At 39.7% G+C, this 20,000-nt stretch overlaps 2 protein-coding genes across 2 annotated transcripts; both read left to right on the top strand.

Moving 5' to 3' along the window:
• Nucleotides 1-3,768: 3,768 nt before the first annotated feature.
• Nucleotides 3,769-8,902, top strand: LOC306860170 (microtubule cross-linking factor 3-like; the record flags this gene model as incomplete). The annotated part of the gene is made up of 6 exons (XM_079401733.1): nucleotides 3,769-4,437; nucleotides 5,436-5,660; nucleotides 5,911-6,069; nucleotides 6,165-6,230; nucleotides 6,761-7,993; nucleotides 8,792-8,902. The coding sequence occupies 6 exons, from the start codon at nucleotides 3,769-3,771 to the stop codon at nucleotides 8,900-8,902; spliced, it is 2,463 nt and encodes an 820-aa protein (XP_079257859.1).
• A 1,732-nt stretch (nucleotides 8,903-10,634) lies between these two features.
• LOC306860173 (uncharacterized protein) lies at nucleotides 10,635-16,432 on the top strand. Its single transcript, XM_079401737.1, has 6 exons — nucleotides 10,635-11,112; nucleotides 12,299-12,534; nucleotides 13,251-13,664; nucleotides 13,768-13,841; nucleotides 13,988-14,855; nucleotides 15,326-16,432. Exons 2-6 carry the CDS (start codon nucleotides 12,391-12,393, stop codon nucleotides 15,530-15,532), a joined length of 1,707 nt encoding a protein of 568 aa, XP_079257863.1. The 5' UTR covers nucleotides 10,635-11,112; nucleotides 12,299-12,390; the 3' UTR covers nucleotides 15,533-16,432.
• Nucleotides 16,433-20,000: the final 3,568 nt, after the last annotated feature.

The raw sequence follows: 20,000 nt of genomic DNA, 5'->3' as shown, positions 1-20,000 counted from the left end.
TAAATAGACCACATGGATGCAATAAATATGACTTTGCACATGACAATAGCAATATCCACAATAAGCGAGAAATGTTTTATATAGTATGCCAAATAAGAAAATAAATGTCCATTATGCAAGAAAGAAAAGTTAAGGCTCTAAATGGAGAAAATGTAATGTTTTTGGAAATTTTATATTTGACTAGTAAAATCGAAAACTAGCTCTCTTAATGACATTTCCAAGGACAAACCATCATACCTTTTACTCTTTAAAATGTCTCATTTGTATAAAGTGCTAAGGCCTTTGTGGCCTATATCCTTAAAATGATATTTTTTGTCCAGCTACAAACAAACCAATCAAATTATATTACACTTTTTTTTTATTAGCTACGTAATTTAATATTTAAAAGTGTAAAAAGCCACAGATGTGGTCATAAAGATTTTTCATATGTTAGCATAATGTGCAGTCTTTGATCTAAAGCATTATTGCTGTATTATTTTAACTGTTAACTTTAATAGGACGGTCTAAACTGTTTGATTCCGAAACTTAAAAAAAAATAAAAATGTGTAAATTCTGGTAAGGTACTGTGAGTAAGTGATTCTTATTTTGACATGGCATAGCCAAACTGAAACTATGTTACTTAGACTAAACTATACTAGTTAATCTAGTACCTTTAAAGAAAATTGTTTACTCATACTAGCTACCATATTCAAACTCTTGCTCTCCAAACCCATTCTACAATTTCTCTCTCTCTCTCCCTGTGTCTGATCAAGGATGTTCGTCAGTAAGAGGATTGTAAACAGGCCAGAGATTTCCACTGGCCCTATTAACAGAAAGTGGTTTCACCTTTCTCTCAACCTGCTCCTCTGATAATATATTCCCTAAACTCTCCCTGAGATAATTAGCTATTCTCTGTATCCATACAAAAAGCCACCTATCATGGGCTGTGTTTGTACAGAATAATGCAAATTCAACACTGTTGTACTTTTAAATGGTGTACTAAATCTGAATCGTCTACTATTCATAGGAGAAACTTTTGAGTTGCAGGAACTAAATAGCATGCAGAAGGATGGATAGATATTGGATAATTAACATCTAAATAACTCAGCTGAGACCTCCATATCTTATTTTGATGTAATAGGATAAGTAATTTCTTCTATTAATCAGATTATTTCCAGTTGTAGTACACAGACAGAGCACTCTAGTGTTCACAGGCAGTATTACAGACTGACCTGAGATACACTTTGTGATTCATTATAACATCTATGGTTACAATTTCGTATAATTTAGAGCATCTTATCAAAGTGATGGTTTTTATTATTTGAAAGACCAAGTTTAAATACAGACCAAGACTGTTATTTTAGTTTCACTGAAATACTATATTTTTTAATAGATTTGATAAAAAAACATTTTTATATTTTTGAACACGAACATTATATTTTATATTTTTTAAATGTTTAAATGTGCTTTGTATTCATTTTTAGTTATTTTAATACATCATGTTAAACTAAATGAAAATGTTGCCTTGCTGAAATAAACTGAGTTTGAGTTTTATTTTATTTCACTCAAATGTCATTTCAAGTAACAACATTTGGTTTTTGATTTTAGTTCTAGTCAGAGGCGTTAAGACTCTGGTTCTAGTTAACTAAACTAGCCCTGAAAAACTGAGAAAGTAGAAAACTAACTTAAAAAAAGTGTGCATGATCTAAATATATTTGTAGTGTCCTAAGATTATAGTGTAATCACATTTGCAATAATAATGATAAAGTTCACAAGATTCACTGCAGAGGTACATAAAATATTTTCTAGTGTAGTCTGACTAATGGACTGTTGGGTGCACAAACAGATTTAAGTTTCTACATTATATTTAGGAGTAGGTTATTGGTGGTACAGTAAAAATCATGCAGTTAGTTAAATTTTATATATATATATGACTTTCATTTATCAGATGAACACAAACTAAATCTTTTTTCGTATATCAAGTTCGGGACGTCCAAAAATGACACTTCAAAAACTACACAAAGTGCATATGACAGCAACTCATACAACCACTGTTAATGAATCAGTGTCTTCTTAAGTGAAACAATGGAAATTACAAATATTTTAAATCATGTAATTATAGAGCAAATCATGTAATTATAGAGTCCAAATTCCTACTCAATATTATTAATACAACTTATCCACTACCTGGTAAGAACGTCACTAAACATGAATTACAATTAAGTAAATATGCAATGTTCATTTAAACACTTTTTTGGAGATTTGTAACATTTAATTAAAAAAATAATAATTCCCACAAAAATATTAATTATATTTCAATTTTCATCACTGATTTTATTTGCACTCAATCTTGTGCATTCAGCTAATATATTACACAGCTAATGGCCCTATCAAAACAGAAAGAATAATGAATAAACCCTTTTTGGGGGGAAACGCAGCTTTGCTACCTCAATATGCTTCCTCAGATTTGATGGTGAACTTTTGTAGCCAGACATTTACCTGATGAAAGTCATAACTGAAGTAGAAATGTGTGTTTGATGCGTGAAAACAATAATCATTGGTTCTCATCAAGCATGCACGTTTGAGCTTCCATTTACCATATTTAATGTGCATAAGATAAAATAAAAATGTAATGCACTTTTTAAGTTGTAATAAAATAGTAAGGAGTAAAAAGTACAGTTTTTTCTTCAGAAATGTAATCAAGTAAAAGTACAAGTAGTCAGTTTAAATTGTACGTGAATAAAGTAAAAATCCCCCAAAATAATACTTAAGTAATCAAGTAAAATTACTCAAGTATTTTACACCTCTGATAATAGTGTGTGGAGGAATGATTCTGCATTTCCACCAGCTTATCTGTGAAGCAGCAAACTTCAGCAGCATTCAGTCTTCCTCCCTCTCAGGTTTTAAAGGGAACACGACTGTATACACAGACCTGTAAAAAAAAAAAAAAAATATATATATATATATATATATAGCACTTTAAGAACATTGTTATGGTACTTCGAGTATTTAAACACACTTCCTTAGATCTGTTCATTACGTCACCTCATGAATATTAAACGTCTGTGTCTCGCGTGCCTAAGCAGTGCCTGGTACCCTTGAGCTGACACAGGAAATAAATGAGCACAGTTCATAAACAGGTAAGAAAACATCGCGATATTTAATGTTCTTGAAGAATAACTCAAATTAGGACTGCTCCAAGAAGCATTCATGATAATATATGTTTATTTGGACAGGCTATAACCTTGCAAAAACAGGAAAATGCTCAAAACATTTTAGTAGCTACTGTGAAGGAAGATACTGTAGCCTGTCAATACACTTTACTGACAAACACATGCAGCTACTTATGTCTAAAATTAATGTTCCATATTCATCATCATTCTTTAAACGATACAAATTCACATTTTTCTCAGAAAATTGCTGATCTTTAATTCGTTTGAATACTGATTGTTTTTAAATAAATGCATAAATTATATATGAAAATAATTGAAGAGTTCAGATGCGTGCCGCTTGAAATTTTCTTCTAAAATGAGCATTTTTATCAGGTTCTGTAATTTCACTTTAATGACAATGAATAGGTTCTTTTTATTGCCATTTAAGTTAAATAGCTGAACAAATTTCAGACGGCGCTATCTATAGGCTTTTACATCCGAACCCTTCGATTGTATATAATTGTCTGTACTTGTACTTTGCACAATAGCAATACAGTTTAATCCAGTATTTCCTTTTTCCCCTCTTATAAAATTGCATACAATTCGTTAAAGTGTTGTTGGAGTTCTGTTGCATGACATGATGAGTTCTGCCGCAAGTGGCGCTGCGGATTTTCCACCATCAGCGGACACTACCGAAGGGAGGAGGCGACCATCTCCCGGACAAACCCCCGCCAAACCGGCCTCAAAACCCAGCGGCAGCCGCTCCTCATCATCCGCCGCGTCGAAGCTCGTTGGAAAAGGCATTAAAGGACGCGAGGGAGAGCAGGCGGCTCAAGGAGCGCGTGTCGGGAGGGTGCGAGGCGCGGCAGCTGTTCGTGGTGCTGAAGCTGAGGTGGTTTGGGAAACCGAGGAGCGGATTGATCGCGCTCCATCACCGGACACGAGCCGCGCGCTGCGTTTATCGTGCGTCCACAGAGACTCGTGTTCGGAGCAGGCCGGCGGCTCTTCCGGTGGAGGTGTGAGGGGGAGAGAGAGGCAGAGTGAGGTCGCCGCGGGAGGAGAGTACGTGTGCTGCGGGCCGGCCTTCTGGGGCGGGGGCTGTCTGCATTCAGAACTCATCCAGTATCACATCAACAAGCGCTTGAAGAAAAGCAGCAGGATGCAGCGCAAAGCATCAGGCGAGACGCAACCGGGACCGGTACCGGCCGCACAGGCCGCGAGCGGGGCCGACGAGCCCGTGACACAGCAGAATGAAGCCCTGCAGGACGAGATCCAGAGACTGGAGGATGAAAACGAAGACCTTAGGGTTTGTTTGCTATGCTTGAGAAATTATGACGATGAAATGCATCATGTTAAAAAAAGATGGATGAATGGAATTGCTGGGAGGGTGGATGGATGGATGAAAAGATGATAGATAGATAGATAGATAGATAGATAGATAGATAGATAGATAGATAGATAGATAGTTTGCATTAATTGTTTCAGAGGTGCCAGACACAATCAACACATACATGACAAGTACATAAATTGGGAAAAGAATGTGCACAATACACAATTCTTGGACTATGCACAATGCAAAAGCATAATTGCACAAATGTAGTTTTCCATATTAAATTGATAAGCAATACATATGTTGATAAGCATTAGCAAAATTGATAAATAATGCATAAGATATTAATGAGTATACCTAAATTCTGTGGGTCAGCATGTCAAATCATAATCAAAACATGTCTCTTCCTCTAAAAATCCCTTTTAATGACTCCTCTGCTCAACAAGTGTATGGCAATATCCAAACACAATCTTGGTTCCCACTCAACCTGATAAATTAAAATATCGGTGATTAACAAAAAATATAAATAAAAGCAATACGCCTGCAGAGATTTTATTCATCCATCTTGAAATAACACTGATCATGAACCTTGAACATAAACAGCACATAAACATTATGACCAATGATGGGTCCATTTACTCAAGTGACTTGTGTTAGCAAATTCTGAACGATTTTAAAAATGTTGTCTTCAGAAAGTGAACAGAACCATGAGAGAACTGCAAAACTGTAACAATTCACCCCCGGTTTCAGAACAAAGCAAACTACAGTTATGAAAACAGCCTTGGTATATGCAAAATACACCATCACTAATTAGCATGTTCAAGTAACAGTTTGCCAAGGACTCATTAAGCATGTCATTTGTGCAGTTTATTCAAATAATGTAAATGCTGAGATCTAATTTGCATATATAGAAAGATGGAAAATTAGGGTTTCTCTCAATTTCTTTATTAATGTGCAAACTCTGGTTTTCACAGAATGAGATTGAAGAGATGCGGACAGAGATGGAGGAGATGCGTGACACCTTTTATGAGGAGGACACTTGTCAGTTACAAGATATGCGGCGCGAACTCGAGCGCGCAAATAAGAACTGTCGCATCCTTCAATATAGACTCCGCAAGGCTGAACGCAAACGACTTCGCTATGCACAAACCGGAGAAATTGACGAGGACCTCCTGAGGAGCTTAGAGCAAGATTTGAAGGCAAGTACCAATGCTGAAGGAAAGCAGAGAAGGTCTATGATTAATTACCCATCCCCAAGTACTTGCACCATTTATATCTAATTACTAACTTGTCATTTAGCTGATGCTTCTATCCAAAGCAACATTGCACTTATTACCAAGACAGTGTCCCTGGTGCAACCTAAGGTTAAGTGTTTTTCTCAAGAGCATAGTGATACTTTGTGAATCAGCTGATCTTTAACCACTAAGCCACACCACCGCATTCTGACAGGTTGCCAAGGATGTGTCTGTAAGACTCCACCATGAGCTGGAGAACGTGGAGGAGAAAAGAACAAAGACAGAAGAAGAAAATGAGCGATTAAGACAGAAACTAATTGAGGTGGAAGTCACAAAACAGGCTCTCCAAAATGAGCTGGACAAAGCCAAAGAGGTATGAATGCAAACACAAATCACTACAGAATCTAAATAATTCTGAATACTATACATCTTTATAGCGTAGCGTTCATATAAATTGGTTGTGTCCAGTCTCAGAAACGAAGAGGAAGCAAAGATGCACAAAAGCCTGAGAGGAAGACTCAGACTCCTACAGAGGTAAGCATAAAACATTTACATGAACTGGTATGGGGTCAAATGAATATAAAAACGTGTAATAATTTATCTAGTTTAATAAAAGACCTAGATACACCATCTTTGCATCGTTGTTGTGTTTAGGGCATACGTGCGAACGTCGCAACACGTTTACATTAATCTACACCACGCCTCCAGCAGCACGGGGGTGTTCGAAAACAGTATACCGTCGCTCAGCCTCTTCGAACTTCTTTTTGCCTCCAAAAGAAGAACGAAAATTTCACAGGCAAAATCCAGTCATTTCAAAAGAAATACATGCCATTTTTTCATGCAAATGTGACTAAATTTTCTCATGCTTAAGTTGGTCACACAATTAAGTCTTGTCCACCAACAGAAAGTTTGGTTTGGTTTAAACGTTTGGTTTAAACGTGACTTGTATGAATGACACCTCATTTACATTGTAAAACCACTGAGAATGGGTCTTTTTCTCCACGAAAACATGCCAAAATTCTTGCTAATGTGCCAGGAATTTAATGCAACACTTTTGTCCACAGGAGGACAATGAGGACCTGAAATGCCAGCTGGCCTTCATTAAAGAGGAGGCTACCTTAATGAGAAAGAAAATGGCCAAGATTGACAAGGAAAAGGACCGTTTGGAACAAGAGCTTCAGAAGTATCGTTCCTTCTATGGGGATCTGGATAGCCCTCATCCAAAGGGTGAAGCTGGTGGCCCTCCCACTACAAGGGAATCCGAGCTTAAACTCCGCTTGCGTTTGGTGGAAGAAGAGGCCAACATTCTGGGACGTAAAATAGTCGAATTAGAGGTGGAGAACCGTGGCTTGAGGGCAGAGTTGGATGATCTTCGAGGGGAAGAGTCATCTAATGGGGGCTTGTCTGGAGCAGAAGGAGGAATGGGGCGGGAACAGGGGTCGGAGCTGTCAGAGCTTAGGCAGCAACTGCAGTTGGTGGAGGACGAGGCAGAACTTCTAAGGAGGAACCTGGCTGATGTAGAGGAACATAATAAGAGAGTGACATGTGAGCTGAACAAACTGCGCTTTAAAGAGGGTACAAGGCACACCTCGGGTGGTAATGCAACGGCTGCTGCCAATGGAACGGGAGATAGCTCCAAAGTCGAGGCCTTGCAGGAGGAGCTGAAGGCAGCGAGGAAACAGATCAATGAACTGAGTGGGAAAGTGATGCAGCTGCAGTATGAGAACCGTGTGCTGCTTTCCAACATGCAACGGTATGATCTAGCATCTCACCTAGCCATCACGCCACGGGACAGTGACGCAGAGAGCGACAGCGGTCCTGGAATCGGAGGGCGTAGAGGTAGTGATGATGACTCGGCTTCCTCTCGCCTTCCTCCCCATCGCAAACGTGAAGGTCCTGTCGGAGGTGAAAGCGACTCGGAGGAAGTTCGCAATGCTCGGTGCCTCACGCCAACTCGTTCTCTTTATTCTCCTGAATCTGCCCGGCTCCTCTCACGCTCCATACGGGACAGGCAACAGATGATTGACATCCGTGCCGAAGCGGAGCGATTGGGGCGAACAATTGACCGCCTCATAGCTGACACCAGTACCATCATTGCCGAGGCACGGGTGTTCGTAGCTAACGGGGATCTTTTTGGTCGTATGGAAGATGATGACGATGGTGGGCGGATCAGGGAGCATGAGCTACTCTACCGCATCAACGCTCAAATGAAAGCCTTCAGGAAGGAGCTTCAGGGGTTTATAGACCGACTTGAAGTCCCAAAACCTGAGGAAAGAGATTCAGAAGAGCCATTATCTGTGAGTCTGGCAAGAGTCTGTGTGTCTATGTGAAGCACAACAAGAATGTTTGACACACCGTAAAAGAATAGTTCACCCAAAAATCTAATTTCTGTTATTTACTCACCCTTGATTCTCTTTCTTTTCTGTGGAACAGTGACCAGTGGCTTTCAAGTTCCTAAAAGAGCAAAAAAAGCACCATATAAGTAGTCCATACAATGGACTCTATTCTAAGTTTTCTAAAGCCTCTTAGCCACACCTAAGCTAATAAACATGACAATAGCACATACAATTAAATAGCACATCAAATTAAAATGAAAACTGAAAATATAAAAATAAATGCTAATTCAAAATTCTAATAAGTACTAGAATAGTGTATAAATAATTATAATACTACTGCAGCAGAATTGGTACAATTCAGTGAATAATAATTTATATTTTGGTCTGTGCATCAAGCAAAGGTATTGTGTGGTTACAGAAGCCGAATAGTGCAAAGTCACACTTTTATTTAAATTCCATGTAAAGAAAGAGAATCACAGGGAATTACAGAAATGTCCATTCTGAGGTGAACTATTCCTTTAAAGGGAATGAGTTTAATAGGGAAGAACAAGAAAGCACTACATAATTCATCTCCTGACGGCTTTTAACATTTAACAAAATACAGCATATTTTATATTTGCCAAGATTTTTAAACTATGCAAACAGAAAATGTTAATGGCTATAATATCTTAACCTTTCTCTCTTTCTCTCTGATTCTGTCTTCCCACGCACCCCTGTTTTTTAATGCATGTTCGTTAATCCTGTTGGTTATTCACCCAGATGTTTCAGCCCATCATTTTATTCATCCTCATTCTAGTGTTGTTCTCCTCGCTCTCCTATGCCACCATTTTTAAACTTGTATTTCTTTTTACCCTCTTTTTTGTACTGTGATCACCATTCTTCCATTCATTAGCATAGTCTCGCCCTTTGTTTTGTTTGTTTGTTTGTCAATGTTGTGTATGTTCACCATGGTTGAAGAATCACAGGATGGTCACTTTCCAAGCACAGACAGCACGTTTAAGCACAGAAGTCTGCAAAACCTTAATTTCCGAAAAGCTGGAGAATGTTTTATCCAAATCGCACATATATGGCTGCCATTGGAAGGTACACCATCAAGACAAGAGTTTTTTTTTTTTGCAAATAAAGACTATCATACATCATAGCAAAACACTGAGCCACTGGAAAACTACATTATCCAGAAGACATTTATTTCATTGAGGACTATGGCTATCAGGCACACTGACGCCTGCTTTGCCACCAAAGGCATGCAATGAAATATGGAACTGTAGTTTACTACCAAGGGACACGTTACAACATTACCCAGAATGCCTGCCCCTGCACTCTATGATATTGTTCATCAGCTGGAATGATTTCCTATCAGAAGCATGCAATGGTGAGTAAGAATATGGTATATAACTGTGTACTCAGAGAGGCCAGAAAGAATATGCATACGCGTGTATGGATGGAGAATAACTAACAGGCTTTATATTTGACTGGAGATGTCAGGAATCATCCATAAATGTGCGACAAGAACAACTGTTTTGCATAGATTGATTGATTGCACAATAATCTGAAGAAATTACACAAAAAGATTTGTGATATGCTAAAAAACAGCTGTGGCTTCGATGGGGTGGGTGAATGGGGGTCTAAGTTCACATAAAGTGCCTGTGTACACGATGACAGTATGCACAAATTACCTTCTGCTGCACACTCTGTTGCACCAGAGCAGGATCGGTCTACTGCTGAACATGCTTCTCATTCCTGCAAGCATATCATGGATCAGCAATTTGGAAATCAGAGCTTGTTTTCTTTATGAGTTTATTTAGCTCGTTGGCATCTCCAGTTTTAGTCTCAGTTGAAGCACCTGAGGCTTCAAGTTGTCGGCAGTAATTCCTGAGTAAAATAATTAATTTAAGCTGTAAATAGATTAAAATAATTGCAAAAACAAGATCTGTGGAAGTGTTGGGTTCACAATTTATTTGGAGCACAAATACATTTGTTTTGTTTTGGTGTAGATGGGTCTAGGTGATTGACAAGAAAATTACACTTGGAAAACAACACCACATCTTTTTTTTTTCTAGAGTAAGTCTCTTTTTGGGAATTGGAAGTCATTTCTTCTCAATTTCCTGCCAGCTGAAAGTAAACTCATTAGCAAAAACCATCAAAGATACAACTCTGTATTCAAATTTGCCAGTTTTACTGTGTCTCCATTCTCAGAGGCTTTTGCTTTGTTGTTTTCCTTGTTCTCCATTATTGTGCCTGGAAACTATTTAAGTCAGCGGCCAATATTAGGGCTGAACTGTCGGCTGGCTGCTTATTGTTCAACAGCCACATGTGTCAAATAAATACAAGCGTGAGGCGCCCATTAAGAACCGTGGACAGCACACTTAGTATCTGCTAATTCTGTCCAATGGTATCTCAAAAATAAAATTAACAGAGTGTTTTGAGAGTCACAAATAGCCCAGTTGCCTGTGGGCATTAGTAGAAGTCTAAAACACAACTGAAATAGGAGTCACAAGACCACAATCTGCCAAGTCCTAAAAGCAGACTAGCAACAAGACAGTTTCACAGAGGTGGGGTAGAACTGGGCATTTTAAAATAGCCATGTAAACACTCTCCCTCTGCCTTTGTAATTTTAACTTAGAATGTCGGTGACGACAGTCTCTTGCACGGAGACCACAAATGCCGGAATAAATCTGACATTATGACACCAGACACCTGGCAGGTCTGACGTCGCAGGGGTAAATACTTCGAGTCACTATAAAGCCCCGGGGCCCCCTCAGGACTACAGTTGTTTACCCCTGAGCTTCGGACAGGACCGTAGTACCGGACAGAGGAAACATTTAAGATCCAATACGCAGGATTTTTACGTCACGCCGTTGGAAGCGAGCCTTCAAGGTCTTTGCACAGTTACGTCCTGTTTGAGTACAGGAGCTGTCAAAGGGGTGGCGGTACTGAAACGAGCGTGATCTTGATTTAAGCAACAAACCTGTACTTGAACAGGTTACTCGTACTCTACTCATATTCTGGAGCGTCTGTTTCAATTCATCAAAAACTCATGAGAGGGAGTAACTGGAGGAGCCAATAATAAGATTTAACCGGTAAGTATTAAGAAAGCTTGTAGACAAGTACAGAACATAAACCTCCATTTTTAAACCTTTTTAACGTATTAAATTGTTACTACTTACAACTGTAATGAAAATGTTGGATATATAATTTTAAGAACCTTTTTAGCCTCACTGGTCACATTTTACACTAAAAATAAAGTAACAAAAGTAAATTACTGTATTTACATATGTAAAGACATATACTTGCTTAAGGAATACTAACAAACAGTTTGTACTTAATATGTAAATAATTACGGAACTGTCAGTAAATTCACTTAAATTTACTACTATTGTGATCATCTACTTTTACCTATAGAGAGTAAGTGTGTATCAATCATTAAAAGGTGCTCTTACTATATCTTTTTAGTTTTATAACACAATTACAGAGAGTATAAATATCCTTCCATTCTAACGTCATACGGAGGTACATTCTGGAAATTTTGTGAGTTAAACTGGGTGTCATGTTCCTTGACGGAAGAAAATTCCATCCCTAATACCTGCCGTACATCAAAGCTTCGTTACAGAAAAACTTAGTGACGTTACCACGGAAAGGATGCAACTATTCTGAGCTCATCCAAGTGGGTAAAAGGTTCTACACTTGCTTGGAACTTTGACCTCATCCCTAACCCGAAAGAAGTAGTGTAACCTTGTAGTCAAAGATCTAGACTGGTTGTAGGTGTAGGTTTTGCAAGGGGCGACCAGTTACTTTTTACTATTGTGCCTTTGATCAGGAGAGATCAGTTTACTCCAGGGACACTGTGTATGTTATAAAACTGACTTCAGAATCCCTGAAGTCCCTTTAGGTAACTTGAGCATGTCTAATGAAGTTGGTGTCTAAAGAACGTGCTGACAATTTTGACAGTTAAGGGCTGGTTTGAAGGACAGGGAATGTATATAGAAATGAGTCAAAGCTTTAAAGCAGGTGTCCAGAGCAAATAGCTGAGATTTTGTTTCCTTCCTTACGTCTCCTTGAATGCAGTACAATCAGGAAGACTTCACTTATGTTCACATTCGTAACACCCTTAAACTGTAAAGGAAGCCATTGTAGACGTTATAATTTTTTACAGTCACTTAATTTACTTGAGATACCAACTACTACAAGATACTCTGATTACTTAAGAGTACTGTAAAGAATGAATAGGCTATTTCTCAATAATGAATATCTCTTTTGTCTTCATAGAGGTATTGGTGGCGTTGCCAATGTGGTCACTCCAGTGACCTTTCAGGAATTGCAGCATAGGTTTCTGAGCACAGACACACATACGCAGAAGAATGGCTGCATTGGAATTGCACTGTGGGCCGGAGCCTGGGAGTTGTGTATGGGGTGGAGACAGAGCTGACCTGCTTGACAGTTTTGACTCCGAGATGCAGGAATGGGAAGACCAGCTACAGGACATGCAGAGGAAGATTGAAGAGGTGAGACAAATTTTCAACTGAGGTGACACCAGTCAGTGTGGCAGAATCCGTATCCATCAAACCATCTCCATATCTAGAGAGAGAGAGGTCCTTATTAACAAATATAAATGAACTTCAAAAATATAGTGCTTGGATTTGACTATAAACCATTCCAAAAGATCCACCGGCACTGCTATCCTGCCTGTACTAGAGCCATAGAGTTGTTGATGTTGTGATAGTGGGCACGAACAATAATTGTGATTGGCTGAAAGGATCTTGACCCCCTGTTGCCTAAGTTGGCTGCATCTCTTGGATATAATAATAGGTGTTTCTCCCCCCAACACCATGAATGTAACAGATGTTAACAAGCTTATTAAACCCAAAGGGATAGGGGTTACAGGCTACTTATGACATTCGCAAATAGGCTCTCTCATACCGAAACACAGGAAGTTAATGCATCCATGCTGAAACTGGCCATCCAAACATGTTGTTATTAGTAGATTAATTAACCTTTGTGGATGCAAGCCCTTCCTCACACTGACTTCCCTCTCATTCTAAAGAAGAAACCCTAAGCTGTTTACTTATGCACAGGTTGCATAACTAGTCTATGCAGTACATTATGCCAGATGTATTCGCTGACTTGTGGATTTAAAACATTTGCTTTCATGTAGGTGGGTAAAATTTTTTTATACTTTATGAATTCTGAGTTTGCTTCTAACATTGTGACTGTATTTCAGCTGTATAATGAGGTCAAAGCAAGAAGAGAAGCCAGCGAGAGCAGCTCAAACAACAACAACACAAACAATAAAAACCTGGACATTACTTTGCTTCTTGTCAACTCCCAGTATAGCCACCAGGCCAATGGTTATCATGAACCCCGTGGTCACCCACACAACAGCCTCCCAATTCATCAATGCAGTAAAATAAGAGCAGATCCTTCAGTTATGCAAAGCTTTGGGTTTCACCACCCCAGTGAATACTGTAATGGCTCCAACAATTACATGCTTAATTCCCTGAGCAATGGCAGCCATTACCCTGCCAGTTGTCATGATCTTGAAAGGAAAGATGCCACCCTAGACATACTCAATGGATACCTTCATCCGGGCCCGCATTTTAGAAGGAACGCAGGGAATTTCGGAGTTCCAAACAGAGTGAGTACCTCTTTCACTATTGATAAATCTCTCCTTAAACTGGACTCTTACACCTCAAGGATTTGTCTTTACACTTTATGCCTTAATTGCCCCTCTTTTTTAGATTCAGAACCCTAAGGTATATCCAGTTACGCACAGTTATCAAGACAGCACGAAGACCAGCCCGGCAGCAAACAGGTAAAACGTTTTCGATCTCAACCTATCAGACTCATTCCTATTGTTGTCCTATTATCATGCCTGTTTCTTGCTGGTTATAGACCAACGCTTAGTGTTTGCCCAATTTCGTCTTGTGACTACTTGGTTGATTTGTTTTTTTACATTAGGACTGCCTCGTATGTGGTTCTGGATGAGATTGAGGCTGAGAACAAAAATAACAAGAAATCAAATTGGGATGACTCCCAAGCCCACCACGTTAGCTGGAAAGACCCGGTTTCATCAAACAACCTTCCCCCTAAAAATTCAGCTTCCAAACTGGCAATCAGACAGAGAGATCCTTCTCCTGTAACCCATCGCTCCAATTACCTTGAGTCATTACAACAACCTGACAGGAAATGCCTCTTGCTCGACAGGAAATCTGGCAGCCCATCAGTATTGCGTAAGTTTGGTGCCATGTTGCAGGAGAACGAGGGGAAAACCCTGATAGAGGATGGTCTTGTGACCACCGTTGTCTCCACTGAACCTACGAGGCACACCAGCACTCCCATTTGCCAGAGCAAGTCTGATGCCAGATGGGCATCCTCACGTGTACCTGTCCAGAAATGCCTTGCAGACTGTGACGCAATGGTAGCAGATCTGGAGCCCAGCCAGGAGTCTTGGGCAGCTGGTCCTTCTAGACAGCTCCTCAATGGAGACAAAGACAGTGGGAAGGCAGGTTGTGTTCTTGAACAGCATGGCTTGGCCTATAACTTAAGCCCAACAGAGTCTCACCTTAACTCGGGGTATCACAAGGTGGCTTCACTGTCTAAATCCCCAAAAGCGGGCTTCCAGAGTGAGGACCTATTTTCTGACTACCAGATGGTGGAAAGGATTCTGGGAGCAAGATCTCACAATTTCAGTAAGGTACACAGAGGACTTGATGTTGACATGATGAGACTGGGAAATGACAACTTGGAGCAACTTCTGGAAATGATGGAAATAGAGAACAACAGAAGCCAGATTGCCACATTCACCCAGCAACTGGACAACAAGCAGGTGAAGAGGGTACACATTTGATAATCACACATACAAAATGTCAGTGCAGTATTTATTTTTGTCTGAATCATTGTGCCCATGGTCTTGGCAAGTGTTCCTCATTCCTGATTCTGGAAAGCCACTTTCATGAAGAGTTTATTTCCAAGTGTGCTCTAACACATCTGGTTTTTAGGTAAACCCAAAGACCTTGATTAGTTAATTCAAGCACATTTAATTAAAATTGGATCTAAATTTTGCAGAAAAGTGGTTCTCCAGGACAAAGAATTAGGAATCTTTCTTTTAATGCATAGGAGCTGTGGTGCTCCCGATCCCATTCTCCCATCTCTCCCTTAACGCTACTTTGCTTTCTGTTTCTTCTAACCTGTCAAATAAATGTCATAACATATTTGAACATAAAATACAAGTAAATGAATCCAAGTATTGATTATTTATCCAGAAAGATACTTACATTAAAACTTTTTCCTCTCCAGGTCTCCAAGCGTGAGTCATCTCCTGCGCCCAGCAGTAGCCATTTTTCTCGTCCTGCTCGACCAGCCAATCAACGTTGTCCATCCAGATGGGCTAAGCATACTCTCCCAAGCAAAATCGCCCACACATCCTGCCCACCAAGCCCTGGCCTGAAAGCCAAACAATTCTTGAATTCATATTCCCGGCACACAGAAACTGTCATCATGTGACCAGGATGCAACCTTCAAAGGACATTTTCACCCAATGGCAAAGACAAAACTTTGACCTTTTGTAGAACACAATCTACTTTTTTTGTACATATTACGCCCACCACTACATCAAAGTACCTTATTGCAGCTCACTAGGATGGCCTATGGTATTTTCCTTAAATAATTCCAAAAGGATACCGCTTTCATTTAACTCTGTGCTGTTTGAAGTGCTTTGGAAAGAAACTTCAGTGGACATTTTTTGACCTGGTGAACTTCTGTGCCTATATGAACCCTTCATTGCCATTTCTCTTCATTTCTTTTTTGTCGTTCTCATTAAATTCTGCATACTTTTATTTAGTTTTTTCGATTTTCCCGAGTGCTTTGTGTACAGTGCAGTTCTTGCGGTGCCATCTAGGGCTTTTTATGTAACCATATAAGCGTGTATGCAACAGGCATAACATGTATTTAAACATACATGGCAACGAGTTATTGAGCCTTATCTATTATGCATAATCTGTAAAGGTGTGTGCAAACATTTTGACGTTCTGTCATAAAGTCCATTTCAGTACTGCATTAGTGCTTCATAATATTGACATGAAAAGGTCATAACAGGCTCATAATATTGTTTTATAAGCCTTATTTGACTGCGCCTGACGTGAGCTGTAACTACTCGGTGCATGGCACCTTTTTGCGGGAACATGTCTGCATTCTCCAGCCTTGTAAAAAAAAAAAAAGCCAAATGAAGTGAATTATTCTTTAAGTTTAACATCTGTGAAAAGTAAAGTATATCTTTTGACCATATTATAATGAAGAAATGCTTTTGGAATGTTTATTTATTGTTGTGAAATGACCCTTACAAAAACGTGATGCTTTTTGTGTTTTTTTTCCTCTAGATAATAAACGCAAGTGCTTTGACGAGTTAGTGTATTGTTTTTAATGGTGATTGCTAATGTTAGCACTAATACTTCTGCTCACTGTGCTGTTAACTTTTCTTTGCAATCTGACAAACTAATTTTCATCTGGTGGACAACAAAACAGACAACAAACCTATTGACTTATGGATCAACCGGAGTCATCAAGGGCCAAGACAGTCATAAACCACGCCCCTTCAACTGTTAGTTTGCTAATAGTTCAGTATCCCTCTATTAATATTCTGCTATTAAATATTCCGTTTCAGTTGGAAATACGTTACCATACTAAAAGTGAGCAGCAACTTCTGGTTCATGCAGATTTTAAGAGTGGGTTCTTTTGATTTTGGCCAGTAAGCAACTAAATACCAATGTATTGATAACTCTTTTAACCACATAGCAACAACCTAGCAACCACCTATAATATCCTATCAGTTCCTCAGAAATATAAAAGTATAGTTTAGTATAGTATAGGTTCCTGAAAATGTGACAACAGTGGGGTAAAACATTTTACAATTTCTTACATCACTTCTCCTTTCACTAAAAAAACAAAACAAAAGCAAAAGTATAAGATGCTTCATGCCAACATAGTAAAAAGGCCTCTCTTTAATTAGCTCCTTGTTAAGCAGTATTAACATTGCTCTTGCCCTACGTTACTAAAAGCTATCAGGAAGCATCCTATTCCTCATTCAGAGTCCTAATGTAACCTGCTCTTACCATGCCTTACTATCTCTCTCAGTCCTGTTCTCACAGTTACTCGACCCGCTGCTGAAATGTTGCACCTGTGCCTGAAATAGGAAGCGTGACGTTGTTTTGGTGCCAGAAATCTTAGACGTGTCAGTGGAGGGCTGAGGGGGGAGGAGTGTGATGTTCAGGGGGCATCTCTCTCTCTCTGTCTCACTCTGAATCTGTAAATGAGTAATAAAGGCTTTCCTGCGCTATAACACCTCGCTGGAAGCACGGAACAGCATCTTAATGAGGTATTTAGATATAGATAGATGTTTACAACTTTCATGTGAGGTCTTTATAGCACACCACATGGATTTATTATTATTAAATCCATGTATCGCCACAGCCATATCACCCTGCAGCCCAAGACCGGTTGCCCACTGAAGCTAAGCAGGGTTGAGCCTGGTCAGTACCTGGATGGGAGACCTCCGGTGAAAACTTGGTTGCTGTTGGAAGAGGTGTTAGTGAGGCCAGCAGGGGTGCTCACCCTGTGGTCTGTGTGGGTCCTAACACCCTGGTATAGTGACGGGGACACTATACTGTCAAAAAGCACCGTCTTTCGGATGAGACGTTAAACTGAGGTCCTGACTCTCTGTGGTCATTAAAAATCCCATGGCACTTCTCGTAAAGAGTAGGGATGTAACCCCGGTGTCCTGGTCAAATTCCCTCTACTGGCCCTTGTCTATCATGGCCTCCTAATAATCTCCATCCACTTGATTGGCTCTATAACTCTCTCTCCTCTCGACCTGTAGCTGGTGTGTGGTGAGCGCACTGGCGCCGTTGTACTGTGGCTGCTGTCGCATCATCCAAGTGGATGCTGCACACTGGTGGTGGTTGAGGAGAGACCCCCCCACATGATTGTAAAGCGCTTTGGGTGTACAGCTATACACAATAAAGCGCTATATAAATGCATCATTCATTCATTCATTATTGGAGTAACCTGGGGTTAAGTGCCTATAGTGAGTGCTCATTGCTCACTTGTGGGATTCAAACCAGCAGCCTTCTGGTTACCAACCCTGAGCCTTAACCCCATTAACCACCCCCCTTGGGTCCTTGAAAACCTGAAGTTTGTGTGAGTGGTGCTTACCCAAACAAAACTCCCAGCTATGATGATACGGTGTTTACAAGGTGGATGGAAAGGAATTACTTCATTTGCTAAGGCTAGTTACTTGCAGACCAAAGAGCCAAGGCCTTACGATATTCCGGGGCAAGCTGTGTACTGAAGTAATAGCAACAGTGATGCTTTAGCATTGATGACTTGAATGATAAATGCCTAAATGATTAAATGGGCAGCTGGGCATTCTCAATGACGTCATAAATACGTCTCTCTGGAATTGCTGAATTACTGAAGTCTAATCCTGGACAGCAGAACTCCGACAACTTGGCTATATAAAACTCTCTAAGTGAACACTGATCTCAGATCATCTCAGCCAGTGTCATCTGCTGTTGCAGAAGTGTATGGGGAACCGCTTGAACGTGTAAGAGTTGCCCAGTAACACACCTGTGATGTCAGAGATGAAAGACAACCAGTAAGGAGCACTTAAGATGTTTTGCCATGTGTCTCCTGCTGCAGCACATTACATAAGAGAAAGAGAGGTATTATACTTTCATAAGTTAATAATGATTAGATACAAGAGAGGCCCAAAACATAATATTCCCAAGTTAGCAAACTCAAATGCTTCTAGCTATGCAAGTTTGATTTCAAGTTGTTGCATCCTGAAAAACAATTTATAGTACATATTGCGTTCTCACTGTTGTCACAAGGGGCATAAGCATTCATCTATCAATTCTCCAAACTGCTTGATCTTCCATCAAGATGGAGCAAGCATGTTAAGAGAATTTTATGAATATTTACAACAACTCACCTCCACTTGATTTGAATCAAACAGCGACTGATATTGTAAGGTGACTCTATTGCCCCATAACACCCTTTAAAGTCATTAGCATTAGAATCAAGACTGTTCATACTCTTAAACAGCACTTATACAACTTAAAAGCAAACTACATATTAGCCAGGAATTAAAGGCACTTTCCTTTGCCCACAAACTCAATCATTTGGTCCAGGGTTAAATATTATATACTTGCATGAAAGAGCTCTGTTATGTAACACAATCCCAAGACTGAATGTCAAGAGCACATAGTAGAGCACCAAAAACACCCCGAGTCAATAATTTCCAGATCCATGCCTCAGATTACTGACCTGTCGCTTTTACTGTAGTAAACTCTGATCAATCCAGTGTAGAGGCAAAACTCTTGAGCTCACTAAGGGAAAAAATCCCTGGGAGAAGTCAGTCATGTGCATGATCACAATTTGTTAAACAACTATATTTCAAATACTTGGTTTAACTGTTATTTAATGCAGTGACATTCATGTAAAGTATGGATTTAGTTCATTAAACCCAGTGAAATTTAATTCCGTAAACATTGAACATGTAGTATATATAAGAATAGAAATAATGCTATGAGATCAAAAATATTTTACTTTAACTGATCTGAGATCTGCTGGTTGTAATTCCCAATCCCAAGACACATGATAGTCACAGTTGCTGTTGGCAAATGCCAATTAGAGCCACAAGGCTCCAGAGGGTCATTAATTGTTATAATGGTTGATAATAACATGTCGAGGGCTTTATGTGTGTGGGCTAAACGACAGAATGAAGTGAATGGCTAGTGCAGGCTGGGCATATCGAGACTGTGGCATGGGCACGTGTGCACCTCACGTTGATACCCTGCCCCTCTCTGACCTGTAGTTTAAGGTCACACACATACTGTATGCTCACACTCACACACACAGCAGGCATATATCCCTCCTCAGTACTGAAATAGACATCCAATAAAATCGAGAGACACAA

Source organism: Barbus barbus, assembly GCF_936440315.1.
Source record: "Barbus barbus genome assembly, chromosome: 41".
NCBI classification, from domain to species: domain Eukaryota; kingdom Metazoa; phylum Chordata; class Actinopteri; order Cypriniformes; family Cyprinidae; genus Barbus; species Barbus barbus.
Note: the sequence above shows the minus strand (reverse complement) of the source record. Positions and strands in the feature narration are given on the sequence as shown.

What these genes read in the sequence shown, in the direction of transcription:
- LOC306860173 (XM_079401737.1), top strand. Translation starts at nt 12,391, where the DNA reads ATGGCTGCATTGGAATTGCACTGTGGGCCGGAGCCTGGGAGTTGTGTA. An exon ending in ATTTCGGAGTTCCAAACAGA is followed by an intron (nt 13,665 to 13,767) that starts GTGAGTACCTCT and finishes CCTCTTTTTTAG; the next exon opens with ATTCAGAACCCTAAGGTATA. An exon ending in ACCAGCCCGGCAGCAAACAG is followed by an intron (nt 13,842 to 13,987) that starts GTAAAACGTTTT and finishes TTTTTACATTAG; the next exon opens with GACTGCCTCGTATGTGGTTC.